This window comes from Balaenoptera acutorostrata, chromosome 10, assembly GCF_949987535.1.
Source record: "Balaenoptera acutorostrata chromosome 10, mBalAcu1.1, whole genome shotgun sequence".
NCBI lineage: Eukaryota > Metazoa > Chordata > Mammalia > Artiodactyla > Balaenopteridae > Balaenoptera > Balaenoptera acutorostrata.
In genome coordinates this window covers 328,410-354,888 of record NC_080073.1, presented here as the reverse complement: position 1 = coordinate 354,888, position 26,479 = coordinate 328,410, and the positions used below count along the sequence as shown (strand labels likewise).

General features: G+C 58.2%; 2 protein-coding genes across 10 annotated transcripts in view; one reads left to right on the top strand and one right to left on the bottom strand.

The window, feature by feature from the left end:
• The window catches only part of ZXDC (ZXD family zinc finger C), a 35,574-nt gene extending 10,420 nt beyond the window's left edge, over positions 1-25,154 (top strand). Inside the window, exons 6-12 of one of the 8 annotated variants that reach the window (XR_009009582.1) lie at positions 510-1,159; positions 2,015-2,077; positions 2,677-2,761; positions 15,195-15,319; positions 16,026-16,127; positions 17,126-17,276; positions 25,089-25,154. Coding sequence is in view for 5 of the 8 variants with exons in the window: in XM_007182765.3 (XP_007182827.3) it covers positions 510-1,159; positions 2,015-2,077; positions 2,677-2,761; positions 15,195-15,319; positions 16,026-16,127; positions 17,126-17,212 (1,112 nt within the window). In the remaining 3 variants the exon portion in view is untranslated. Of the gene's footprint in view, positions 1-509; positions 1,160-2,014; positions 2,078-2,676; positions 2,762-15,194; positions 15,320-16,025; positions 16,128-17,125; positions 17,665-25,088 lie in introns of those variants that run through there. The other 7 variants (XM_007182765.3, XM_057555471.1, XM_057555470.1 and 4 more) reach the window with 7 other exon arrangements.
• The window catches only part of SLC41A3 (solute carrier family 41 member 3), a 65,843-nt gene continuing 57,209 nt past the window's right edge, over positions 17,846-26,479 (bottom strand). For both annotated transcript variants that reach the window (XM_057555473.1, XM_057555474.1), the window contains exons 7-11: positions 24,422-24,566; positions 23,565-23,644; positions 21,779-21,913; positions 19,683-19,831; positions 17,846-19,128 (exon numbers count right to left, since the gene is read on the bottom strand). In XM_057555473.1, the coding sequence (XP_057411456.1) occupies positions 18,919-19,128; positions 19,683-19,831; positions 21,779-21,913; positions 23,565-23,644; positions 24,422-24,566 (719 nt within the window). In that variant the 3' untranslated portion in view covers positions 17,846-18,918. The remainder of the gene's footprint in view (positions 19,129-19,682; positions 19,832-21,778; positions 21,914-23,564; positions 23,645-24,421; positions 24,567-26,479) is intronic.

Here is a 26,479-nt window from a genome sequence, read left to right as displayed (position 1 = left end):
GCCCTCTCGTTCTGGAGAGGCTGCTTGTCGCGAAGTGGGCAGAGAGCTGGGTGGGACGTGGACCCACATAGCTGATGCCAGAAATGACAGGGAGCCAGGGTTCAGCGTGGCCTGAGGCCTGCAGGTGTCTGCTCTGCGAGAGTGCTTGGTCTCCTAGGGTGGCTGCTCGTGGTGGAGTGAGCTCAGGGTTTGAAGCCAGTAGGACTGGGGTTCGAGTCTGGCCTCTTCCCGTCACTGGGCGGTGTCTTTCGGGAGCGTCGTTGACCCAGGTCATGCCCGCAGTCTGGGGAGATGCCCGTGGGCTCGAGGCTCCGGGCAGCGTGGACAGGGCGCCTGGCGTGTCCCCCACGGCGCCTTGCTGCAGAGCGTGGCCGCCTGCAGGGCCAGGCAGCGGCCGCAGGAAGAGCCGTCCTTGTCCCCTCGGTGGTCACCTGCTCACGTCTTGAGCACATACAGAGCTCCCTGGTCTCTGAGGGCCTAAGGTCACCAGAGTGTTCCTTCCTTTTCAGACCTCTTCCCTCCGCTGGGAGCTCCAAGCGCGCTCGCGCCCAGCAGTGACCTCAGCAGCCCCAGCCAGAGTGAGTTCAGCAGCGTGGACCTGGCGGTCCTCTTCTCCGACACGCCTGGCGACAGCGGTGGTGCCCCCAGGACCTCCGACGGGGCGCTGCGCACTGGGATCCTGACTGTCGATGTGACTTCCGTGAGCGCCTCTCTTGGGGGGGGCCTCCCTGCCAGTCAGGCTGCCTCAGGGCCCATGGGCCCCCTGGTCTTGGTGGCCCACAGTGACGTCCCACCGGGCCCGGACAGGCCCCTCGTCCTCGGGACGGCAGCCACGGTTCTCCAGCAGGGCAGCCTCGCTGCAGATGACGTGCAGGCCGTGGACGCAGGGGCGCTGGGCTGTCTGGTGGCTCTGCCCGTGAAGAGCTTGACTCGGGACCCCCAGGCTTTCACCTCTGCGAGCGGCCCCCAGGGAGACGACAGTGCCCCTGAGCTGCTGGTTCCCATCAAAGTGGAACCGGACTTGGCCCCCGGCCCCGACGCCGTCAGACAGCAGGTGTGGAGCGGAGGGGCGCTGCGGCCTGTGGAGTCCAGCCCTGCAGAGGAGCTCGGACCTCGGAAAGACGCGGGACTTGGTGCGGGGACCGGCGGCTTCTACTTGGTATGAAGTGCTCTCTGTTCGGTCACGTCTCACACCCGTCGTGCGGTGTTCTGGATTAATCTACGTGCAGACGTTTCTTAGGGGTTTGCGAAAGGATGGAGCTCTTGCCTACAAATCTGGAAATCTGAGTTCCAATCTCGAGTCTGGAACGGATTAGTTTTTATGACCTTGAGCAAATCACTTAACGTGTCTGAGCCTTAAATTCTCACTTATTTCTAAAATGAGGGGCTTTGGCTACATGGTTTCTAAGGTCTTTTCGAGTTCTGTGATTTGGTGGTAACGTGTCTTTTCTTGAAAAATGCTGGGGTATTTCATAATGTTGAAACGTTCTGTGTTTGAGCTTATCACGTAATAGCAGATCCTCAGATGGAGTCGTGACCAAGAGGAATTGTGACATCAACTGTCTCTTAAGGCTTAATGGAAACTAAAACCATGCAAAAATTTTTAATTTGAATTAAGAACAACAAAAAAAGGGAGTGGTCTGGGAGCCTTTGTCTCTGGAGGGTTACAAGAGCACTTCTCCAATTGCGAGGCTTGGCAGTTAATATATTTTAACTATATTTATGTCAGTTATACATTTAATATAATTTAATTTAAAGTAATTTAATCAAATTCTTAAGAGAATGTCTTTCCTCAGCCTCAGGTGGGAGTGATCAAGTAGGTTTTTCTTTGTGGTGCAGGTTAATTGATGGTGATGTTTGTATTCAAAAAGTTAAATCTTAATTTACCATGATATAAAGAAAAGTTACTCCTTTGAATCAGCGTCCTCTGTGAGGGATGCGGCAGTGGCCTAGGGCCGGCGGAGCGCGAGACTGACCCTGACCCTGACCCTGACCCTGTCCGTTCTCTCGCTAGCTGTGTGACGTGAGCCAGCCGGGCATCTGTGAGCCCAGAAGGCGCGTGGCGAAGGGGCCTCAGGTACGCCCGAGCCTCTCTCTGCGGGGACGAGGGTTCCACCGTGTCCTCGCCGTGCGTCCGCAGGGGTGCGGCGCCCCCAGTCCCGTGTGCGTACGTCAGGTCCCTCGGTAAACGCCCCGGTTCAGTGATGCACTTACTGCTCTGCTTTGCCGGGTGAGACCCTGAGTGGAGCACCTGCCCTGAGCAGCCTCCATGGGGCACACGGCCTGGGCCCCCGGGGTGGCCACGCGGGCGTGGTGTGACATGTCCTGAAACCCGGGGAGGGGCCGCAGTCAGTGAGTCCTGGTCACTGAGGACACTGGTTCTGTGTTTCAGACAGCAGAGCGGTCTGCAGTTCACTTTAAGCTGGTTTCTGTGTAAAATATTTTAGTACGTTTTAGACTTTGAAGGAATAAACTTTGCTTCCCTGGATAATAAAATCACGTGTATGGTTCCAGCTCAGACTCCGTGCAGCGGTCGCTGTCACTGGATGTGGCATTTGATTCTCTGAGCCTTTGCTGGGGTCTGTTCAGGAAGCAGACCCCGCGCTCAGTAGGTCCCCTGCTCCCCTCCCTCTACTGTTTGGGTCCCGTGACTGATATGCTTTTCTTTGGTCTCAGGAAGGCGGGGGCTCAGCAAGAACTGATTCCCGAGCCATTCAACTAGCCAAGGAAAAAAAGCAGAAAGGAGCTGGGAGCCACACAGGTGAGGCTGTGTGCGGGGAGGGGGCCGGGCGCGTCTCGTGGGGCCCCCCAGGGGGCATGTGGCGCTGTGGATCCCCAGTGCAGGAACGCTGCTGATTTTAAAGTGTCAGCAGCATCTTTGAATTTTTAGAAAACACTAAGTGGACCAGACAGGACCTGCTAGTTTGTGACCTCCTCCATCCATCCTGAAAATGGGATAGTGGGCACAGTGCTTAAGGGAAACTGCAGTCAGTCCTTTTGTGAAGGTGACGCTGAATTCTTCAAATAGCATTATTTTGTAGATTTCATTTTATAAAAAATACTTATCTAAAATATATTTTAAAATGTCAAAAGGTATGTAGGATTAGCTGTATACCATTTTACATCTTCTTCTTAATACGACAGCGTCTTATTTCACGTAATGGTAGCGCCCTCCTCTCTGGGGCAGTAAATAGTGCCCCCCGGCGAGCGTGGGCCCTGTCAGCGTTCGCTGTGCCGAGGAGGGCCAGCCCTGCGGTTCCCGAAGGCCGGGGGGTGGGAGCTTCAGAGATGGCGGCGGCAGGTGGTGGTGGCGTCCACGAGGGCACCGTTGGTGAGGGGCCGGGGCCTCAGCTCCGTGGAGGTGGAGCTGCTCTGGGGCGGCATCTGTAGAGGAAGTTTTGTTTTCATTGTTTTTGTAATATTTCAGCGTTATCTTTTTAAAAACAAGGACACTTAAATACACGCCAGGCACTGTCATCACTTCTTTAGGAGTTAGCAGTACATGTTTCCTTAAAGTCAATATCTAGCCAGCGTTCCCATTTTCAGTCGTTTCAGATGCCATGAATGTTTTTATACCTGTTTATTCTAATCAGCCAAGTAAGGCCCGTATTTCGTGTTGGTTGTTGCATGTCTGGGGTCTCTTTCACATTTGTAGCCCCGCCCGTGTGTGTGTGCGTGTGTGCGCGTGCGCTGGAGGCTGGGCAGTTTGCCCCATCGGGTTGGCGGGTCTCGTGCTTCAGGGTAACAGGTCGCTCTGTCTCCGTGTTTCCTGTAAACCAGTCGCTCCGGCTGGAGGCTTTGCTCTGACTCGACTTAGAGCCTGTGGGGCCCTGACGGCCGGCCCAGCCGCGGACGCCCAGGGTCTGGACTGTTAATCATCAGGCTGCAGGAGGAAGCTGATGTCTTTCCCATTTTAAGCTAGAATACTTCTGCTCATACAGGAAAGCCAGCAGAAATGTCTGTATTTGTCTCTTAATCAGTTTTCAAAATAACGAGCTAGCTGGTTTCTTTGCATCCTCCAGGGGTGTTTCTTTGCATCCTCCAGGGGTGGTCAGGGTACTTCATACACTCATTGATTTAAACATCCTATCGACTTTCAAGGGAAATAGGAATCTGGAACCTGTCCAGTATGCAGCCTTCACACGTGAAGGCAGGAGAAGAGTTTCTTCCTGGGGTGTGTAGGCTCACCTTTGCCCCCACGTGACCTTGAACGCCCTCGTGTCCCATAACAGCCAAGAGATAGAGGAACATAAATAGAGACCCACAGCCCCGTTCCCAGAACCCTTGGGGCCAGCTGTGTGTTTCCCCCGACCCTTTACTTTGGTAGAATTTTAGACTTGCAGAAACACGCTTCCATGTGTGTTGTCCCCAGTTGTGGTGCCCTCCACCCAGCCTCCCCCGTGTGGACGTGTTCTGAGATCACGTGTGTCCACAAAGCTGGGGAAGGACTGGGGCCACGGGCCACTGATGGGCTCGGACCTCACGTGCACGTGACGGTCCCCTGGGGCCCTCTTCTGCCCCGGGTCCTGGGTCAGCCCCTCGGCCTCTTCCTCTGTGTCTGCTCCTCGACCTTCCAGATGCTCCTGTCAAGATGCTGGCCCTTCGGTCCAGGGCGTCCCTCCCTTCGGGTCTGTCTGGTGCTTTCTCTTGATTGGACCAAGGTTGTGTGTTTTGGGGGGCCCAAAGTGAGGTGCCCTTGTCCCTGCATCTTCTCGGGGTCCACGCAGTAAACGTATTGGGGCAGAGCTGACATTGGCCCCTGGGTTAAGGTGGGGTCCGCTGTGTCCTCCATGGTGAAGTTCTTGGTTTTCCCTTTGTAGCGATAAATGTCTGTTTTGAGGTGGCTACTTTGGGCTGGAGTGCAGACCTGCAGGATTACCCCACTCTCACACCACCAGCAAGTTTGAGGGTCCCTGTGACTCTCTGGGTTCACGAATTCTCTAGAAGGGCTCAGAACCCATGGTTATGGATTATCGCAGCAAAGGGGCACACAGTACAGTTGGCTGCGGGCAGAGGACACTCCCAGCGAAGCTACCCGCCGCCCCGTCCCTGGCGCTGTGGTCAGTGCTGACGGCCCCACCCCCTCTGGAGGCTGAGCTGCCCCTGTGGCCCAAGGCTGCCGCCCCGAGTCACATTGTCCGACTGTCCGAAGGGGCCTGTCTGCCGGATGGCGCGTTCCAGAGGCCTCGAGACTCCTTCCTGGGGGCTGGGCCACGGGGCAAGGTTCGCCCGGTCCCACGCTGCGCGAGGTCTGTTCTCCTCACCCGCCCGCTTGCTCCGCGTGTGAGGACAGCTTGGCCTGTGCTGTCGTTACTGTGGTGGTCTAACGGCGATTTTCCATCTCCCTCCTCCTGTGCGTGTGTTAATTAGAATTTTCTGGAAGGAACAGTTGTCCCTTCTCTCCCCTTATCAGTTCAGTCAGTTATATCAGTACAGGCTTAAAGACGTTGACTTTATCTTTTAGCGGAATATAATTAGTGCTGGGTTATAATCGATACTGTCAGGGTTTATTTTGCTGCTCGAATTGTTCCACCTTTGGCCGCTGGCAGCTCTTTTGGTTGCATTCTTATGCCCTCCTGCCAGGCCCCATCATGGTTCTTGGGGGGCACTCCCCTCACTTGTTGGCACCACCAGGCCCAGCCCTGGAGCAGCCGCTTCTCAGGGCGCCCGTTCCCACGCCGGGTGCGGGTTGTGCCGCTGCCTGTTGCCCCAGGGCGCTGCTGCCTCGGGACGCCCGGCGGGCGTGCTGGGAAGTAGATGCATGCACGTGAACCCACGCTGCTGCACTTCGGATTCAGAGTGTGTTGCGTTTTAGGGTGGCAGTGTGGCACGCACATTCTGTATTTCTCACCACGCCTAGTTCTGGTGTTGGCTTTTCAGTGAAACGCATTCACTTAAGTGAGTCAGTACGACTGTAAGCTGTCTTCACGTGCTTTCGGGTCGCATGTTGCTGCTACATTCTTTTTGGCACCAAACTGGGAGAAACCTGGGTTTGGGGGCTTCCTGGGTGTCGGGATGTGGTGTAATAGGTCCAAGAGCAGGGAAGCTGCAGGAGCAGGAATGTTGGCGGAGTCGTGTACACACAGTGGCCTCGCGGTGTCGCTGAGGTTCGGTGCAGTGCGCCTGTTCGTTCTTATGGAATGTGTAGGCTGAAGGATTTGAAAAGTGGACATAGGGTCTAAAATCCAAGACTGTTCCCATTGGGTTGCTGTTGAGTGCTGAGGTTCCCCCCCTCAAACCAAGAATATTTTCTCAACGTAAAAGAGAAACTTTTATTCTTGAAGCTGACAGTTAGCAAAATAAGCTTTAAAAAAGAAATGTACCCAACTTGACAACTGTGAACGGATGGGCACTTTCTGCCCTTTAAGGGCAGGGAAGGAGGGAAAGCATGGTGCCCACCGGAGGAGGTATAGCCAGCAGAACACACACGTCTGTGTGGCAGTGAAAACGTAAATGAGTGGGACTCCCCCACTGTTCTGACTGAGGCAGAAAGCAAAATCCCAGCCACACGATGTCCAGGAGAGACATGTTGTGGACAGGAGTATTTAGAAGGTTAGAATTGAGACAAGATAAAGCAAAACAAAAAAGAAAAATTACAAAGCGGGGTGTTAATACTAATATCAGAAGCATAGAATTCAAAGAAAAACAATTGGGCAGAGAAGGCTTTCCCTATGTTTGGTTGCTGTTCACACATAATCAGCAGTCTTACCATGACTTGTGACCGTTTGTATGAATATTTATGTGAAAACTTACAGTATCAAACAATATGAAGTAAACACAGATGGAATTTCAGGAGAACTGGATAAAAACCTAGCAGTATTGGAATTTGTTAATTATTTGCAGAACAAGCAGAAAAAATAAAGATGTAAAATATGTTTACAGTGGGATTAGTAAAGTTGTTGTAATAGATTCTACTCCATGATAGTGGAATATTTATATAAATTAAACTGAACAAATTAGGCATCAGGAAAACCATAGCAAAGTCTAGGAAAAAACAGCTTGGTAGTACACGTTTTTGACCGTAATGTGGTAAAACACAGTAATAATCACTTGGAAAACAAAAGAAAACGTAGTAAAAACTCTTGGGTGAAAGAAGAAATAGGAGCTGGTTAGAGACTTCCAGGAGGAGCAGGTGGCCGTGTGGTGGCGTGAACTTGAGCAGGCAGCCTCTCGGGCCCCAGCCTTCTCCTCTGTAAAACGGGCAGAGGAGCACCTGCTGAGGTTCCCGCGGGGCCGGGGGTTCCTGCGGGGCCGGGGGTTCCCGAGGGGCCGAGGGTTCCCGCGGGGCAGGGGGTTCCCGTGGGGCCGAGGGTTCCCGCGGGGCAGGGGGTTCCCGCGGGGCCGAGGGTTCCCGTGGGGCCGGGGGTTCCCGCGGGGCCGGGGGTTCCCGTGGGGCTGGGTGTTCCCGAGGGGCTGCGCTGGGCTGAGGCGGGTGCAGTGCCTGCAGCCCTGGAAGGTTGGCAGTGGTTGTTCTGTGTGGGAGGGGCGGGTGCGCCGAGCAGGGCGCCTTCCTCTTGAACAAGGAGGAGGGGCTGAGTCTTTCAAGACGGAAACAGAACAGACTAAGATGAGTCAGAAATCCTGATTTTGACGCTTAAGTGTGAAAACCTACTCCGATTTTAAAAAAATCTGTGTGGGCCAAACAGAGCAGCCTTAAGTGGGTACAGCTCCTGGGCTGCCATTTGCTACATCTGTCTGAGCAGTTTTACAAAGGATGAAGGGGAAGCGTAAGTGAATTCCACAGATTCAGTGGAAAGTAAACAGAAATCCTCTATACTATGTGATTATAAGTTGGAGTCCTTGCAACAAGATGCGTGATTTTCCAAGAAGACAGAAATCATCATTACTCAGAAACCAGCGGTTGGGCGCCGTGGATGGAGTGAGTGTTTCCGGGGCTGAGCTGTGGGCGGGTCTGCTCCTGGTGGAGGCGCGGTGCCAAGGGGCCTCGGGAATGGGAATCGCCCATGGCCTGGGCGTCTCCAGGATGGTGACTTCTGAAAATAGAACGCCGCTCCCCAGAAAGCACACTTGGGGTTCGGCAGCGCGTTTGGTCTGCTGTCCCCCAGCGGGTTAGGCAGCCTGAGGTGATCGCGGTAGGAAGTCTGCTACTCAGGTCTCACAGTGAAGGGTCCCTGAGGAACGGTACTGTCTTCTCAACAGATCCTCTCTTTATTCTAAAAATTGGTTTCTGTTCCTGATGGAAATAGGAATGGAAGGAAGGTTCTGTAGCCAGAAGCCAACCCCACCCTCACGGTGGGTCACCAGAGGCGTCCTGCTCGGACTCACCGCCGTCGTCCCCTTGTGTCAGTGTTGTCCCGGAGCTTCTGGCCCTTGAAATAAACTGAGAGGAGTGAGCACGACCTGCAGGGAGGGGACAGACGGTGACTCAGAAAAGAGAACCCGGGAGGATCCCCTGGAAGGTGACGGGGCTGAGATGTTGCCCAAGTGCCCCGTTTCGGCCGCAGCAGTGCCCTTTGTGGCCGCAGCTTGGAGGAAGGACAGTGGAGAAGGCGCCCGTCACAAGGAGGACATTTCCCAAGTGGGCGGACCTGAAGGGGAGGGGACAGAACTGGCGTGGGACGCCGCGGGCAGGGGCTCCTGCGATCACAGTGTGTCAGGAGGCGCGTGAGCAGCACGAGCCGGTCCACGACGCTTCGCAGGCTCACGTAGGGCAGAGGCCTCACGTGGACACACGCGGTGATGGGCAGTCCTGGCGAGGCCCAAGTCCGGAGGGTGCGCTCAGCACAGGCCCTGTGTCCAGAGCAGCTGGCTGGGAGCGTTTGGGGAACGAGCTCGGAGCCAGCAGGAGGCCGGGCCGCTTGGGGCCTCTGGGTCACTGTCAGAACTGGGCTCCCGTGAGAGCGTGATTAGAAGAGGGACGAGGTATTTTCTAAAGGATCGTTCCACCTGTTCTTGTGAAAATAAACCACAGGGACACGGAGCAGGCAAGGAGAGCAGGGGGCTTCTTGGGGTCCCCCCACCGAGGTCAGTGTGGTGCCGGTGAGGGTGCCCCGGGCAGGCGGGGCCGGGCTGCTGAGCACACGCTCTGAGAAGCGGCGAGGAAAGCTCTGCCCGTTCCCGTGAGTGCGTGAGGGCCTCGGGGGACCCTGCGACCCAGGCAGGACGCAGACTAGGCGGGGGCGCGGGGCTGGAGAGCGTGCAGGGGAGGCCGTGGGTCTCGCCGGGCGCTCACGGTTCGCGCTCACAGACCGTCCGTACGGCCGTGGGAGCAGATTAAGGAGAGGAGCGGGCAGGGCCGTGTGTGCTTCAGGCCCCGGCTTTGCGGTTGGGCGGAGGACTCCCGTCCGCGTAGACCGCCCCCTCCACCGGCCCTGGGCCTGGCTGGCCGTGCGCCCCGCAGGCCTGCGTGGTGGACGGCTCTGGGGGTCCGTCCACCTTTCTGGGTGGGTCCTCACCTTGCCCTTCCCAGCGGGACCGGCTTGGCCTTCCCGTCCTGGGAGGTGGGCGGGCGGAGAGGACCAGGACCTCGCTCGCGCTGTGTTCCTTGGCCCGTTCCTGCGGGGCGGCCCTGCCGTGGTTCTGGCCCTGTGTGCTGTCCCCTTCCTGGACTTAGGGGCGGCACTGCCCTCCTGAGGGGCTGCCCAGGAGCTGTGCCTCAGTGCACCGTCACCCGCGTCCCTGTTGCCTGCACGGAGCCCCTCTGGGTGCCACACCACGGCGTCCCTGCGTGCCGCTGGGCCCCGACCGACCCCCAGCGAGAAGCACCTTTGAGGGGCAGTGACGTTGCGACTGCTTCTGTGACCGCAGACCTCGCTGAGGGCCCCTCGGCCCCTTGGTGTGGGCAGGGTGCCCTTGCTCCCTCATCAGCGCGTGTGGGTGTGGGCTCGTCTGTTCGTCCCTGGAAACACACACGCCTGTACTCGGCGCACGGCCAGCAGCGTCAGCTTCGGCACACGGGGGCCCCGTCCCGCCCGGTGTCCCACAGAGTTCCTCGCAGACGAGGGCTGGTCCTGTGCCCTGCGTCCTGGGCTCCCCCGACCCCGTTCCCTCTCCACGTCCTCACGGCAGCCTGAGGCGTGGCTGCTGACGCCCCATCTTCTGGGTAGGAACCTGAGGGGGACGGACCCCACGGTGCAGGCTGCGGAGCCTTCAGGGGCCTGGCGGCACCACGTCGCACGCGGGAAGGCCGTGTCTCACCAGCCGCGAGTGAGGCGGATGCGGTGCTCCCGGGGAGCCCGCACGCGGCCCGGACGACGGCCTCTCTCGGGTTGGGGTCGGGGTGGGCACTGTTGTGTCCTCACCGATGCCAAACGAGGCAGTTGATAAAAGTCATTATGGCTGATTTTTAAAAATCATAAACCTTCATCCTTAGGAACCAGGAAGATTTCCCTAATAAACAAGTCAGACTGGCAGCGTCATTTCCCATCACAGTCGGGAGGAGGCAGCCGGGCAACAGCACAGGGGCGTTAGGCACATCTGCGGAAGTTTGGAGGAGGGTAGGTACGTAGGGAGAAGCGGTCATTGCTTTCCGGTGATGGTTATAAACCCAAGGGAATTGACTCCAATCATTAGAAATAAGAGGGAAGGATAGGTAGCTGATTGCACAACGAACTTGAAAATATCAGATTCTAGCTTTTCTATTAGAATAATCAGAAAAAAAGTAATGAAAGACAGATCTCACTTATAACGGCGTTAACAGTAACAAGGTGTCTCGGGACCCCCGGTGACAAGGACGCCAGGCCTGGATGAGGCCTGCTCAGGGCCTCCCCATACTGGCTTGAAACGCTCTGCTTTTAGTGTTGACTTACGTCTTTTATTCAGTTCCTTGAAAATCCCAAAGGAACTTAAAGCCCCCTGTCAGGCTTCAGTTCCTGTGGAAGATGAACTTGGTGAGTCTCTTGGTGCGTCTTCAGGAAAGAGAAGTGGTGGGAGGGCCCTGGGGGCCTGAGGCGGGCTGGCCCGTGGGACACTGGGCGCGGAGCAGAGCGTGGGGTCTGGTGAGTGGCTCTGGTGACGCTGGCTTAGGCGGGGAGAAAGGAAGTGGCTGCTTACTCACTTGGCCTGTGCTCCACCGCCCTGGGAGACCACGTCCTTCGTTTTGATGGTAGTCGTTTTCCATGTGTGTAAACTGCACGTATATCCTTATCTGGAAGAAATGATACAGTACTCTGCTCTTTCCTGTTAATAACGTGAACGTCTCTCCTTGGGAATGATCTGTTTTTGTAGCGCATCTTCTCGACAGCTGTGTAGGACTGAATACGTCAGAAACTGAGAATTCAGCCCCAGTGCCTCTGCGTCCACACTGTGTCCTGTCGGATCTCCTTCCTCGCAGGAATGGAGGGAGCGGTCCCTGCAGTTTCTTGCTGTGCTCTGTGTCTCCGACGAGGAACCCCAGTGGAGAGTGACCACGTGGTCCCCCTGCCTACTGGGCGTGGAGGGCAGGTTCTGCGGCGCAGGGGTGTGCTTGCGAGGCCCTCGCGGCGGAGCTGGGGTGGGCGCGCACGTGGTCTGAGCTGGCTCTGTGCTGCCGGCCTCACCTGGTCTCGCTGGGCTCTGGAAGGGGAGCTGGGGGTCCCGCAGTTCACGGATGGGCCAGGGGTCCGGTGTGCAGTGTGGAGTCCAGCTCACCCTGCCGTTTGAGGCCCAAAGAGGATGGTCTTTCGAGGTCTGCTTAGTGGAAGTGTATCTGCTGGCTGGATTTACTCTCCTCTCCCTTCCTTAAAGTCACCCAGCACAGATCAGCGTTTCGGATAAATGTGGAGAATACTCAGTTCAGTGTGAAGATTGCCTGCCTGGTAAGAGTTTGTGGATTTCCACCGTGGAAGGGGAAGTTTGATTTTTCTTTTGATCGGCTTATTAAATGAGTCACGTTATGTTTAGCGCCGCGGCATCTTTTACTGGTGAGGACTCGGGGCTGCGTGGTCGTCGTGGGCTCCGTGTGGCGACCCTCGGTTTGCGTTCGTGTGCCTTCAGGCATCCGCAGAGACGGACTTCTCCGTCACGCTCAGGCGTGGGGTTAATTGGAGGCCGTCTTGAGTGTCGATGACACAGTACGTCATTTGGGGTCGTGTAACAGAACACCCACCGCGAGGGCTCGAGCAGGGAGTCTGGGCGACGCCCGCTCCGTGGGGGTCAGGGTCCCCTCCTCGTGGTGCCGACGGCGGTGCTCTGCCTGGGTCTTGGGCGTGAGGGGCCTGGGGGACCCCAGCCTCCATGTGTTCTCTACTAGCGTCGCGTCGGGGGCCACTGCAGGCCCTCCTGCCCCTTTCCCTCCACCGACGCCCGCTGTGTCTCCACCAGCCTCACCACACCCCTCGGGAGAGTACGGAACAGGCCAGGGTCTTCCCGAGCCCCTCGGCCAGGCCCCGTGGGTTGGTCCGGGGACGAGCCCTGTACAGGTGGACGTGGCCAGTTCGCCTGCCCACCCTCCGGCAGGCCTCCCAGGGGCGCGTGTCGAGGTGCTTGGAGTTGGGGCGTGTGGTGGGCCCGTGGGAGGCACACTTCCTTGGATACCCTCAGCTTCCCAGCCCCCGCTGCTGCCGCGAGACGAGCTGCTGGAGGAGAGGGTCCAGGAAGGCCAGGCGGCACAGGCGCCCGCACGGGGGCCGCTTTCGGCTGCGGGCCTCCTGTCCCGGGCCCGGTCGTTACCTGGACGGGGCCGGGGGGGAGCCCCGGGCGAGAGAGAGCCCTTCACGCCAGCGGCACTGATGCCTGTAAATGTAGCCGTGGGGTCTGTGGGGTCACCAGGTTCCCAGACACTGGATTGAAGGTACACGTTGAAAAGAGGACTTACGTGATTTCCTTCAGGTTAAGTGTGTGCTGACACAGTAGTTAAAACTGACTTTGCTTCGTCTTACTAACAGTGATATTCTAGTTACTCGCTTTTTAGCAGTGTGGACCTGTCTTCCGTTAAGTATGAAGGAAATGCGGAATCGTGCTGTGTAGAAAAAATTAGTGGGGTTTATTTCTGATTTGTACATGTGATTTTTACTTAATTTCCCCCTAGTTGAGTAGCATACGTGCCCACATTCATGAATGAAAGCAAAGCTTTGATCATAGCTCTCGTTTCACAGATAACTTAGAGCGAGACCCACACAGCTGGCACTGAGTCATTGCAGCGTAAATAAGGAGAAATGGCTCAGATTGATCTCATCTTTATGCTGTATGACTACATAATGAACATTAGATATACATCATTTAAATCTTGCCTACTTTTAAAACTGACTTCAAAAGATGCATTATTTGGTGCCTTCCTTAATTTACTCCATAGTGGTTTCATGATATTCTTTGAAGCATGTCTTGGTATGTTCATTTGGATTAAAAAATGAAGTCAGACCCTTCAGCAGAGTAAGGCTGACTGTGCTACATGGGCTTTGTCCAACATAAATGAGCTGGATCTTCAGCTGCACAGTTGGGATGAAACTGTATTTAAAGCACGTGAGCATTTTATGAAAACATTTTTTTAATTGGCAGAAATGTATGTTGAGCAGTCTCAGTGCACACGCAGACACGAGCCACCTGGGAGCAGGCCGGCAGTGCACTCCTCTCGATACATTGTTCAGTGTAATTTTCCTTTTAACATTTTATAATTATCAAAGTTTAATGTGTCTTATTTTGACTGGGTTAGCGTTTCTGATAATTGCAATGGTAACTCACTTTTTCAGATGAAGGATGTTCACTTCTAGAAAGTATATTTAAGAAAACTTTAAAAATAAGTAAAATTTCAATTTATGTACAGATTTGTATTGCGGGGAAATGTTTGAGGGTGATAAAAGACTTCAAAGCATAACAATGATTCAGGTAAAATTCCAGAGGTGGCTGGAACAGCACAGGCCCCAGGAGGACGGGGGGGGGGGACATCGAATTCCTCCCTGTCGAAGGGGAGGGAGGGAGTCCTGCTGGGAGCAGCAGGGGCCAGGCTCCTGGGGCAGGCGGAGAACTGGGGCTGGACCCAGAGGACACACGTGGAGGGGAGTCTGCAGCGAGACCCCGGGGATGGGGCCCGCAGGCGGGCTTGTCGGGCAGCAGAGCCAACCGTGCCCGTCAGAAGGGAGACAGAACCTAAATAGCCGGCCAGCCTCTCGTGGTTTTCATCTTTAACTTGAGGTCAGTTAGACATTTTCCTGAGGACATGTTTTCTGGAAGTAGCAAGTCGTTCAGCCTCACTTGTTCTTTTGACGTTGTTAAATTCGACAACATTTAATTGAGTGCTTTCATTGAGTGAGCTTGTGTGCTGCTCACCGTAAGGTCGTCTGTGGGAGGCCGTTCCCGTGCCTGTGTCCGCCCAGCAGTGGCAGCGCCTCCACCCCCGGTGCTCGCTGTGCGCTGGGCTCGGCCCTGCACCCTGAGCACGCCCGCCTGGTCCGCCCTCCCCACGCTCTGCAGTGGGAGCCCCAGGCCAGAGCTCAGCTCACCTGGCCAGGGTCAGGGAGAGTTGGTCGTGGAACCAGGGTTGAATCCAGGGTTCCTGTGTCAGAAAAACCCTTTCTGGGTGTTAGGATGTTTTCTTTCTTCTTTGTGCTTAATTTTTTTAAAAAGCATGTTGTTAAGAAACCAAGAGGGCTTCCCTGGTGGCGCAGTGGTTGAGAGTCTGCCTGCTAGTGCAGGGGACACGGGTTCGAGCCCTGGTCTGGGAGGATCCCACATGCCGCGGAGCGGCTGGGCCCGTGAGCCACAATTGCTGAGCCTGCGCGTCTGGAGCCTGTGCCCCGCGACGGGAGGGGCCGCGATAGAGAAAGGCCCGCGCACCGCGATGAAGGGCGGTCCCTGCACCGCGATGAAGAGTGGCCCCCGCTTGCCGCAGCTGGAGAAAGCCCTCGCGCGAACCGAAGACCCAACACAGCCAAAAATAAATAAATAAATAAATAAATAAGAAAATCCTTTAAAAAAAAAAAAAAAAAAAGAAACCAAGAAAGTGATGATTTTTGCGAAGGAAACTGGGCAGAAAGAGCCATTTAGCATGTGCTGAGGTGCCGGCAGGGGGGCGCGGGGGGGAGGATGCAGCCGGCTTCCCTCCCTTCTTTTTCCGTGAGCTTGGTCGTGCTCCGTGTGTCAGGGACCCCGCGTGCCCCAGGCTTGGAGGGTGAGGAGGAGTCCACCCTCGAGGACGGCGTGGCCTGAGCCGTCTGTGCGGAAGACATGAGAGCCTTGCTCAGCTTCTAAGTGGAAGGCCTGGTCTCGGCCTCTTCCCTGTGGATGAGCAGCCGTGAGTCTGGGGGCCTTGTGTGTTTCAGGAGCCGTGGGGCCCGCACTGAGCACGGGGGAAGGTGACGTCCGTGCCGGCCCGGGAGCCTGGCTGTGGGGCAGCCTCGCAGTGCCCGGCGTGGCTCTGCCGTGCGTCCAGGCCCAGCTGCTGCAGGTAAGAGCCCGTGAGCTGTCCCGCCCCGTCGCGCACCCCTCCTGTCACTCCACTGTGTCCACGCTTCCCCTCGGGCAGGATTCGCATTCCCCGCGTCCAGCTCCCCTGCAGCCTGCCCTCTGCACTCCGTCCCACTCCTGCCCGAGGTCCCGTGGCCGCATCGCAGACAACTGGCAGCGCGTCTGGCTCCTTGCTCTCCTCACGGGGCCGGGTGAAGGCAGCTGGGCTCATCCTGTGCCGGGGTGCACCGGGAGGAGGTGGCCTTTGTGGAAATGGTGCTGGGCTTGTTTCTCTCTTATTTTCTCTGCCGCACTGAGCCCCTCAGGGCAGGGCCGGCCACCTCTTGGGCTGCGCCCGGGCCAGCGGGGACCTGCAGCTGCTCCCACCTCCGTGGCTCTGGGGACACGGTCACCTTCAGCCTCACTTTGCAGGGGCTGAAAGATGATTTGGAAGGGTTTTGGGAGAGAAGAGGTTTAAACGCTGAGGGTGTGTAGCTCTGACCCAGCCTCTCTGAGCACCTCTGTGTGCTCGGCTCTCGGGCCGCGGGGCCGTGCAGCTGGGCCTCGAGCTGGGCTCGGGGGAGGGCTCCGGTCACCGCTGGGCCTCAGGCTGCTCCTGGAAGGCGGGTGGGCTGGTTCTGCTGCGTCTCAAGGTAGCGGGACTCCTCGGGCCAAGGTGACTGAGCCGTGTGCGGTTGCCTTCCCAGGATGATCCCTCAGGGGACGTGGTCTTCCCGTTGGCGCCCGGCCCGCAGCCTCCCGTCTCCCAACCCCTGCTTGCTGTCGATCTGCCCGTCTACGTCCTCCAGGTCTGGATGCCTCTTTGCTCTTTGGGTTTGTTGAGACTCACGAAGCTTCCGGCTTCCTGAGGCTTCTCCCTGAGGTGGCCTTGCGTGGGACTCGCTGGGTGGTGGGTTGCCAGGGTGTTTTTCCACTTTGTGGAAGAGGTGGCTAAGGGATCGAGACATGATGAAAGGTGGAGCGTACGGCTGGGATTCACTCGTCACAGTAGATGGGGTGGAATTTAATACGGTCTTCAAGGGTCGTACGTTTAGAATTGTGAAAGTTGGGCTGGCCAGATTTTAGCCCGTGGGGAAATAGGCTAAGCTGAGTATGGGTGGCAGTGGATAATTGAGATTTGGGTATAAAATAATGAAGTGTGTAGCTTATCCAATTTCAAATGTGTATGTAAGAAACAAACAGTAATTTTGGTTTTCTTAAAGTCAAATTGGGCTGTTCAGCCTTCTCCATCACGTTAGAAGTGAATGCTGAACGGAGCGCGGGGGGAGGGGGGGAGGGTGAACTGGAGTGCGTGCGGTCACAGCGTCCGGAAGGCCTCATGGCCGTGCCCTCCAGCCGTTGGGCGTTCCTCGTCTCAGGGTCGTGTACAAGTGAGGGGGGGGGGGGCGGGGGGGGGGCGGGGGCGCCGTGGCCTGGAACCTAGTGCTGACAGCCGTTCCCTGCAGGCGGCGGGCTGGGTGGTGGTGGCGTGGCCACGTGGCTGGAGCCCGTCCGCGCTGATGCCGCGGACGGCAGCTCGTGACCGTGACTCGGAGTGGGGGGCGCTCCCGGAGCGAGTGGGGAGGGTCAAAGGTCAGGGAGGACAGTCCCATCTCTGAGGAGACCCAGAGCAGAGGACTGAGTTCACCTTTGCTTAGTTTTGTTGATACTAAAATGTTTTCCTTCAAGGAATAATATGCTTAAAATAGGGGGAAAACGAGTGTTTTCCACGAAGGGAGGCCAGGGGCGCGTGTGGGCCTGCGCTGTGCTGCGGTTGCCGAGCTCACCGCTGTGCTTGCTTTCGCAGGAGGTGCTCCCTGCAGCCGGAGGGGCCACTGGGCCCGAGGACACGTGGAGCTCGGGCAGCACGGTCGGCCTGTGGGCCCTGCAGTGAAACCAGCTCTGCCTGGGCCGAGGGCGCCGCTTGGAAGGCTGGCCTCGTTCTTCAGAGACTTTGGGTACATTTTCGCAAGTGTTTTTCTTACGTTTTATCAGGGACCCGTCTGGGGCCGTACCATCCTCTCAGGGCAGAGCGTGCGTTTTCCCGCTCGGCTGTGCACGCGGCCTGCATCCGCCTGAGCTTGCTGCGTTTAAAAACGGCCGCCCAGGGAAGAGGACGGCGCCTCCGCGGTGGCCCCTGACGGGGCTTCCGCACTGGGCGCAGCGTCTGGCTGAGTGCGAACAGGCTGTCCCCGCCCTCGGCAGGGGTCGCCGTTGGGCTGGGGTGGCACTGGGTCTAGCGGCCCAGGCGGCCTGGTGTCAGGGGAACGTGACGGGTGATGAGGCCCCCAGGCCCTGTTGCAGCCCCTGCACAGACCAAATATAGAGTTAACCCTTTTATAGTGATGATTTTTTCTGAGTTCTGTATTTGGGTAGTAACATCTAATGGCAATTGGACAGCGGTTTGTACAGCCACGTTCTGAGCACTGAGGTATGTGCATGGCGTGTGGCTTGTTGAGGGTGCAGGGGTGCATGTGTCCCCGTGTGTTTTCATGGAGTGAGGTCTGTCCTGAAGGAGACAAGTCAGTGAACTTGCACATATTTATTGGTTCATCAGTGGACTAGACACGGGCTCTCAGAAATGGTTTTTTGCCTTGTGCCTTTCGAAGTGTTTGTTTTTGTTCAGATGCTGTTTTGATTCTCAGGCTTGGAATCAATCATCCCAACTCTGCCCATTCTGTTTGTCTCTTTTGAGTTTTTGGGCTTTTGGGAAGGACTTTTGCTTTCTACAGTGACTCCTCTGTGTCCTGCATTGGGGGAGGGGGTGTCTCCATCTCTAGATGGTGCTCCCCGAAGCCCCGGGTCGTCCAGAGGCCCCTCCACGAGGAGCCAGGCCTGGCGGCCTCCTGTCCTGCGGGAGGAGAGTCCGGGCCGTGCAGCTGGACCTCTGTCCCGCACACCCCCAGTGGGTGTCCCCCTGAGATGCTCAGGACTTCTGTTTCCTGGGCACTGAGGTCCCTGCTGGCATTGGGCCCAACTCCTCATGCGAGTGAATTAAAAGTTTTTGTACAGCCGCGCATGGAAAGTTGACATTTTTCCTTGGATCCGTAGCAATAACCCACTGGTCCAGCTTGCTGATTCCCCTTCCCGTCTTTCTTTGTATTGGGGCTGATCCCACACTCACCTTGGGGTGGAACTGGGGTTCCAGTTTTATTTTTTATTTTTACACTCCTCTGATCGTTAAAATCTCAGCAGAGATTTGTTCTAATGAAAGAGAAAAAGCAAGCAGTGACAGGAATGCTGGGAGCAGAAGAGGGAAGGGCTGGGCGTCCCCAGCTCGGGGACAGGGGGTGTCTTTCCTGCTGCGCTGCATCCGGGCTGCGTGCCCCCCGCAAAGTGCACAGGCGCCTCTCGGTTCAGCGTCTTCAGGCCCGCAGCGCCCTGCCCTCCACACAGGCACGGACGCTCGCCGGCAAGCGCTCCTGACCTCAGGCTCCATCCCGGGCTCAGGCAGCAGCAGCTCCAGAGGGTGTGTGTGTCCTCGGCCGACTGGCAGAGGCCAGGGTCGGCCACCCTGGGGGTCCGGCTGGGGAGAAACCACACCCTGTTCCCATGGGCACGAAGGAAGGTTCTCCTGAGCAGCAGGGACGTCTGGGCTCCTTACGAAGGTCCAGATGCTGGTTCTGAGGTGCCGTCCAGCCCCGTTTCACTCCTCAGTAGCCAGTGGGCGAGGAAGCAGAGTGCCAGGAGGCCGGTCCCCAGGAGGTCCCCCAGCCCTGTGAGGTAGGGGATGCAGTGGTCATCCGGGTCCAGGGCCTGGTTCCACGTCAGCCGAACCGTCGCTTCTGCCAGGTACAGCAGGATCGTCACCTGTCACGAGGCGAGGAGACACAAGGTGATGGCCGAGGAGAAAGCCCCGTGTGACCAAGAAACCAGCAGATCTCGGGTGTGACGCGCAGCTCGGAGGCCGCGCACTGCCCAGCTCCACCCACCGCCGCGGAGACTCGCTCGGGCAGGGGTCTGGCTGCAGCGCAGCTCGCTCGGAGTCCCCGGGGGCCCGCGCGGGGCAGCTGGCCCTTCGTGGAGGCGCCTCAAGCCCTGGTCAGGCCCTAGGCCCCACAGCCGCTTCCCTGCCGCTGCTCTGGACAGTTTCCCAGGCTCCCCACCCCGTCCTTCAGGGTCACAGACACGCGGACGCCACCCTCATGGGAGTGCCCACCATTACCCTGCAGAGGCCCCAGCCCTCCCAGCTAGAGTCTCGGAAGACGGCCTGACTGAAGTCCACACGTGCCTCTAGCAGTGCGTCTGGATCACGCCCTTGGGCTTGGATGGACTTCCGGAAGGTGGGGACTGTGTCCTGCGTGTCCAGGGACCTCTCCCAGGATGGGACCCCTCCCAGGATGGGACCCCGGGGCCATCGTTACCTGGACCAGGCCCGCCAGCAGGTAGAGCCCCACGAAGGTTTTGTCGTTTGGGACTGACTGGCCTTCCACCAAGTAGATGATGGAGAAGAAGATGAGGTGGCCTGGAACCACCAGGAAGAGCAGGACGCGGGCCGACGTGGAGTTGATTTCTGGAAGAAACAGAGCAGGGGAGGCAGCATGAGCTGCTGGCAGTGAGGCGCCCACGGCCCCTCTTCCTGCTGCCCGTGCTCACGGAGCAGCTGCGTGTGCAGCGTGTCTAGCGACGGGGACGAGGCCTGTCATTCCCTCGGGAGCTGACGTCGTAGGGAAGAGAGAAAAACCAGCATTAAGTAGCAGAAACAAAAGTCATTTCAAACCTGACGGGTACTAGGCGGAAGGCTGACCGGGCTGACGTGGTGGGGAGTGGGACGCTGAGGCCCCGGGGGGAGGAAGGAGGATGTGCGGGGCTTCGGGGAGGCCGAAGGCTCCGGCGTGGGCAGCCCCTCCCTCGCGCGGGGGACGGACGCCCGTCAGCGCACTCTCCTCAGCGTCCGAGCTCATGGGTTTAAGACGCTGCGCGAAATGGGGTTTCACAGTTTACAACCGCCGTGAAACCACCCGTGGGGACGCGACAGCTTCTCAGGCAGAAATGAGGAACTGCAGTGAGAAGTCCATCTCCGTTTCCTTCTGACTTGTTAACCATAAAGCGTTTCATCAGCTAAAGAAAGAAAAGGAGGACAAACGTAACTACAGAGTCTACCGTAAAATAACTTGCAGAGAGAGGGTGAGGACGCACTAGAGCACCAGAATCTGTTCATGGTGAAAATTTAGACGAGGGCTAATTTTAAAAAGATGATTTTTTAAAAAACTTACAAAGGCAAAAGCAAAATAATTACTATTGGCAGCTGGCATTAAAACTCAAGAAAATCTACGGAAAAACTAAAGAGCGAGAATTCAGTAAAGTATGTGCTGCAGAGTGAATGTCTGTTTTCCCCCCAAATCCATAAGTTGTGACCTGACCCGCAATGATGGTGTTAGGAGGTGGTCAGGTCACTAGGGTGGAGTCCCCATGAGTGAAGGGCCCCCGAAGAGCTCCCTCGCCCCCTTCTTCCCTGTCTGTGGACCACCCTCGCCCCCTTCTTCCCTGTCTGTGGACCAGGAGGCTGGCCTCACCAGGCACCCAATGTGCTGGTGCCCTGACCTTGGATGTCCAGCCTCCAGAGCTGTGAGAAATGTGTGTTGTAAGCTCCCAGTATGTGATTCTAAGACAGGTGCATGCTGAAATACATGCAGTACAGGGTAAAGAGCCTTTCTACATACAGATAAGTCAGAAAATATACGGGGACTCCCCCCCTTTAGACAAGGTGAGGCAGACACACTTCTTGTACCTCTCACCACTCATCCAACAGCCCTGGACGTCATATGAAATGAACAGAAGATTCTGGAAGGTGGAGGGACGAGGCGGGCTGGCCAGGGCTCCGCAGCCCAGGGAGCAGCATGAGGTGAGGTCCCTGAGCTGCTGCCTTGCATCCCAGACCAGATGCTGGGGAGTCAGAACCCGAAGTGTCAGCAGCCACAGAAGACAACTCGGCACGAGCCCCCACGTCCTGGCCCAGGAGGTGAGGCTGGAGGTTGGGGGGATAGCCAGGCCCCCTCCCTCCCAGCCAGGCGGGGGCAGAGGAGTAGGACTTGAAAAGTAACAGAAGACACAATACCGCGGTTGGGTCCCCGGTTCTCAGAACAGACTCCGTGGTCCTTCCTCAAGCTTCGGGCCCTGCAGGACCAGCGCCTGCCCCTTGGGGCCTCTCCCCAGCCCCCCGCCCCCGCTCGTCCTCAGAGGGTGATGCCTCCCGTCAGCCTTTCCGTGGCCCTTCTGAGCACAGCACGACTTGGAATCCCGTGTGCGTCTGCTCTTCTGGAGCGTGCCTGTCCCCAGGGGTAGGATCGGCTCCTCCATCTCACACTGTAACCTGGAGATGGTCAGTGTGCCTCTGGCTGAGCGACTGGACCGGTGAAGGCCACGTTGGCGCGTCGGGGCTGGTCTGAGGACTCTACTGCCACAGACACCAGATTCTTAAAGAAACAGCCACGTGGCCTCTGGAAGACCCCAGACCCACCTGAGCTGCAGAATGTGGAGCGGGGGTTAGGCCAGCATTTTTTCATCCAGAGGGGCAGGACCCCAGGCGTGCTCCACAGGTGTAGGTACGTGGAGATCCGGCTGGTCTGAATGGCCACCAGGTTGCCACCAACACCTGCAAAGAGAGAGAATCTGGTTTCTCCTTCTTTATGCCAGTCTCTGAGTTCTATCCCTTATTTTAAGTCCAGCTCCTCCAGGAAGCCTTCCTTGACTGGTTCAGCCCTTGATTTCTTTTCTTTCCCTCCCACTTGCCCACAGATCTTGTGTCTGGCAGCAAACAAGGGTGGCCTGGGCCTTGTGAATGAGGTATTGAGGTAGTAGCTGCATCACCTTGACAGCTGGCAGCTCTTAAGGAGAAGGAGGTGTGATGGGGGAGGGAGGGAGGGAAGTGGGCGGGGAGGTCTCGGGAAGCCTCTCAAGGAAGGAAACAGACTGAACACTGGAATGTCTGAGAAAACGAAAGGAACTTTTCACCTCAAGGCGGGAAGGAGAGGAAAGAGGGCCGAGAGTGAGGGGAGGGAGGGTCGTGTGGCAGCCGAGCTGGGGCTCATTGAGGGGGAGCTCTTGACGTCCTGGGGAGCTGATCGTGGCCAGGTCTGCTGGGGCCACAGGCCCCAGTGACAAAGGCCCCTCGGAGCCCCTGCAGGCAGAGAGCGGGGCCTGCCCCTGGCGACTGTCCCCTTTAGAGGGCGGTTGGGTTGCCCACTGCCTCATCCCCAAGGAGGACGACCCCTAACTGGGCCACATGCGCCCCGGCTGCTGCAGAGGATGGCTGCAGATCTATTTTGCTTGGCCCACGATGATTTTTTTAAAAAAGGAAAACAATAAATAAATTGGCGGCCTTTACACATTAGGCCCTTAATCCAGATCCCTGTCTCCCTGGGGCTCCGTTCCCACCAGCCCGCAACCGGCCAGGCACCACGCGGGTCGCCCAGGAGCCCGCCCTGCACTGCTCCCCAGCGCCCACCTCGCCTCCCTGCGGAAGTCATTCGCGGTGCTCTCTCGGCCCCTACAGACACCGAGCAGAGGGCCCCAGGGGACTCTCTAGGTCTGTGGCCCCTGGGCCAGCTGCTGCTGTCCTCCTTGCAGTGGCCGGCCTGGCGCTGGGAGAGGCCCTGTGGACTCGGCTGGGTGCAGGCCTGGCATGCGCAGGACACTGCGCAGACGGCCTGGGCAGTGGGTTGCCACACTCGTTCCTCTCCGACCAGCCGGCCCCACTTACAGAGCCTTACCAGAAACTGGACACAAGCCGAGCTTGGGCCAAATGCCCACAGAGTTAAGCCTGGAAGGTGAACCAGTGGAGGGTCCGGAGGAGACCCAGGGGATGGAGGAGATTGAGGCAAGCTGATTCCTGCCCACCCCACTGTGAACCAGTGTTGTCACTGCCTTGCGTTTTAAGGAGAAGACAGGAATCCTGGTTTCTCTGTGTAAATGCCTCAGTTTTAAGTGTCATCAGTGAGTCTCAGTTTTAAGTGTCATCAGTGAGTCTAAGTTAAAATAAAAGGAAAGCCACAAGAGGCCAACACCCTGGTTCTGAAGCCACACTTGGCCTCAGGTGCCAGCAGATCCCGGGTTAAAGCCTTCAAGGCTCTGGGATCAGCTCTGGTCCTGGGTGCCCGTGAGGGCAGGTGTGACCTGTAGTAGCCGGGGGCAGCGCTTTCTCCCCAGGGGCTACAGCAGCCTCCCGGGGCCGGGCCTGGACCTCCGAGATCGCTGCTCTTCTGGCCCCACCACCCAGAAGCCAGGTGACGGGACCCAGTACCTACCACAAATGATGGGGGCAAATATGGCCATGCCTCGGAACTGCTGCTTGGAGATGGTCTTGTTCAAGATGAGCCCCCCGAAACTGCGGGGGGAGATGGCAAACGATTAGAGTGGACGCTGGCCAACCCTCACCACGCAGGCCGCCCTGTCAGCCCGTCACCCTCCCAAAACATCCGTGGTGGCCGAGCTGGTCTCCCATGTCCTCTGATGACGCACGTGCCTCCCACTTCTGTTCTGAGTCTCAGCTGTTCCAGAAGGCCCATGGAAGATGTCAGCCACTGAAAACACCAGACCCTTTCCGAGGCCACTTAGCTGGCTGGGCCCTGCCACGTGACAGCCCTGAGGTGCTCTCAGCAGGAAGTGGGGCCCATGTGACGTCTCCCACCCCCGCTCCCCGAAGCTGCTCAGCACCTGGCCCACCAGCCCTGGGGTTTAGCGAAGACCTGGAGTCCAGGAGCTTCTGGAAGTAAAGACACCTCGGCCACAGCCTCCGCTCCCCGAGTCAGGAGAGCACATCGGAAAGGACTGGGGTGGCCCCTGTCAGGGTCCACAAGGAGAAAGGGCCCCCAAGGACGCGGCTGGAGGGCCCAGGGCCCCAGAGCACTGATCCCTCAGCCTTGTAGGTCTCACCAGTGGCTGGGCTGCGGGAATGGCCTTCCCAGAGCTGTGGCCGTGAGGCCAGCTCAGCGGTGGCAGCAGGGGAGCAGGGCCGTGGCCGGTGCTCGCCTCCTGTGAACAGGGCTGCCTCTCAGAGTACACCAGGCCCAGGGTTCTCGGGGGAGATGAGCGAAGAGCGTGGTGAAGGCGCCTGAGGCCATGGCTCACCCCACCCGGATCCCGAGGCCACCCACCCACACACCTGCTGACCATCATCGCCAGGACGATGGGGAACCACCCGAACTTGAGGATCTTCACGACGGGCGGGTTCTGCTTGGCGACGAGGATGCACATGGGGGTCAGGGCCATGAAGCCGACGCAGACCAGTGGCATCAGATACCGACTGTCTGGGGGAAGAGAGAGGGGCGCGTGTGCCGTGGGGCTGGAGCTCAGGGTGGGGCCCAGGCTGTGGCCTGGGTGGCGGAGGTGACAGGCGCGTGGGGACTCAGGGCCCCAGAGGCCCGAGGAGCGGCTCCCATCCCCACCAGTCTGGATGGAGCGTCCCTTGCACCTCCGTCATGCGGCTGAGGGGCTCCTGTCCACCTCGATCCCCGCCGCACCTGCCTTCGCTTTACTGAAGCCTTTGCGGCTTTCCCGACACACGTGCCCTCCTCGGCCTGCTCTCAGCCGGGCCTTGCTATTCCCGGCTCCGTTTACGGGATTGTGACCGTGGCCAGTGCCGCACTCGGCACTTTGTGTACCCAACTCTCCTCTCACCGACCCACTCGGACGGCCTGGGAGGAGGTGGCCGAGCAGGACACGCCCGTGGGCAGCAATGCCAGCTCTGCTCCTGCTGAGGTCACCCCGGGGGGGACCCCTCGGTACCCACATTCTCACGGGGGCCCGTGTCCCTGTGTCACCCGCTCCAGGTGGCAGGAGCCACGAGGACGGACCTCGGCCTGGATCAGCCTCGGGAACCTGGGCCCCTGCCGGAGCCCAACGCACAGGGCATGTGTGGCCCCTCACCCGCACACATGGTGACTCACCGGCCTTGTGGAGCAGCGCCCGCCAACCCCGGCCGCGCCCGGAGCGGAGGCCCCCCACCCAGCGCACAGGCGTGGCCTGGGGCCCCTGCCCTTCTCTGCAGGAAACAGCTGTGGCCATCCTTGTGCCCTGAGCGTCCTGGGCAGGAGGTGGGCCCAGGGCCTTGGCAGGTGTCCACTGGCCTGGATGCAGCAGCTGGGAGCGTCGCCACTCAGGGCCGCAGCCTCCCAGCCGCGGTGGCCGTCTCCCTGGTGATAGCACAGGTGCAGCGGCTGCAGGCTCACCCTCGTCAGCGAGGACCCACCTGACTGCTGCCCAGCCGGGACCCCCGAGATAACCCAGTCTCTCACTGCAGGGATGGGTGACCCAACGGGGCTTGACGTCCATGGTGTGTGTGGAGGCATGGGGCTGGGTCCAGACGGGAGGAGGGCCCGGGGAGGCCGGTAACTCAAAAGTTATTTTGCAAATCAGACTCCGTAACTAGTCCGTGCACACATCTTTGAAATTCAGTGTGTCTGAAGAATAAAATTAGGGCGTCTTGTTAGATCTTCACCTCCACTGCGTGAACTTTCAGCACCTCCCAAACCATCCTTCCTGTTGCTGCAGGCCTCTCCTGGATGGCTGGGGCTCGCGGAGCCACGCCACCCTCACTGGCAGCGTGTCCTGGGCCACTTCTGTTGCCCACGTGTAAAAACCGGCGATTCCTTAAACCCCTGGGTCCACGCGCCCACCACGCCCCACGTTTCACCTTTGTTGCTGTCCACTCCACCCATGGAAGCCGTGACCGCACTCGGAACTGACATCTGCTAGATCCGGACAGGCGTGCAGCCATCCTGGGGGGGCCACACCAGGTGGGAGGCCACAGACGGGACACTCGGAGCGGGTGCTCAGCTGTGCAGACGCAGTGAGGGAGCCGCCGGCAAGGGGCTGCCGTGTGTCCACAGCGTCCAGGGCGCGAGCCAAGCTGTGTCCCCAGGCGGACTTGGGCGATGTCGGGGTGGGGGGGGCGGCCACAAGGTCTTATTCCCAGAACGTGTGCCAACACCCCCTCGGCGGCTGACCAGGTCACAGGCCACCTTCTGAGGAGCCTGGCTTCTGCCTCCTTGGCTGTGACACTCCTGCCTGGAGTCACCTCTCGGGCAGCTAGTGTGTGTCCGGTGTGAACTGTGCCCCGTGCGAGGAGGTGCTGAAGCGCCCAGACCAGCCTCTGTCAGAGGTAGACACTGACAACCTATACATCTGCTGCCCGGAGAGACCTGTCCCCATGGTGCACTGG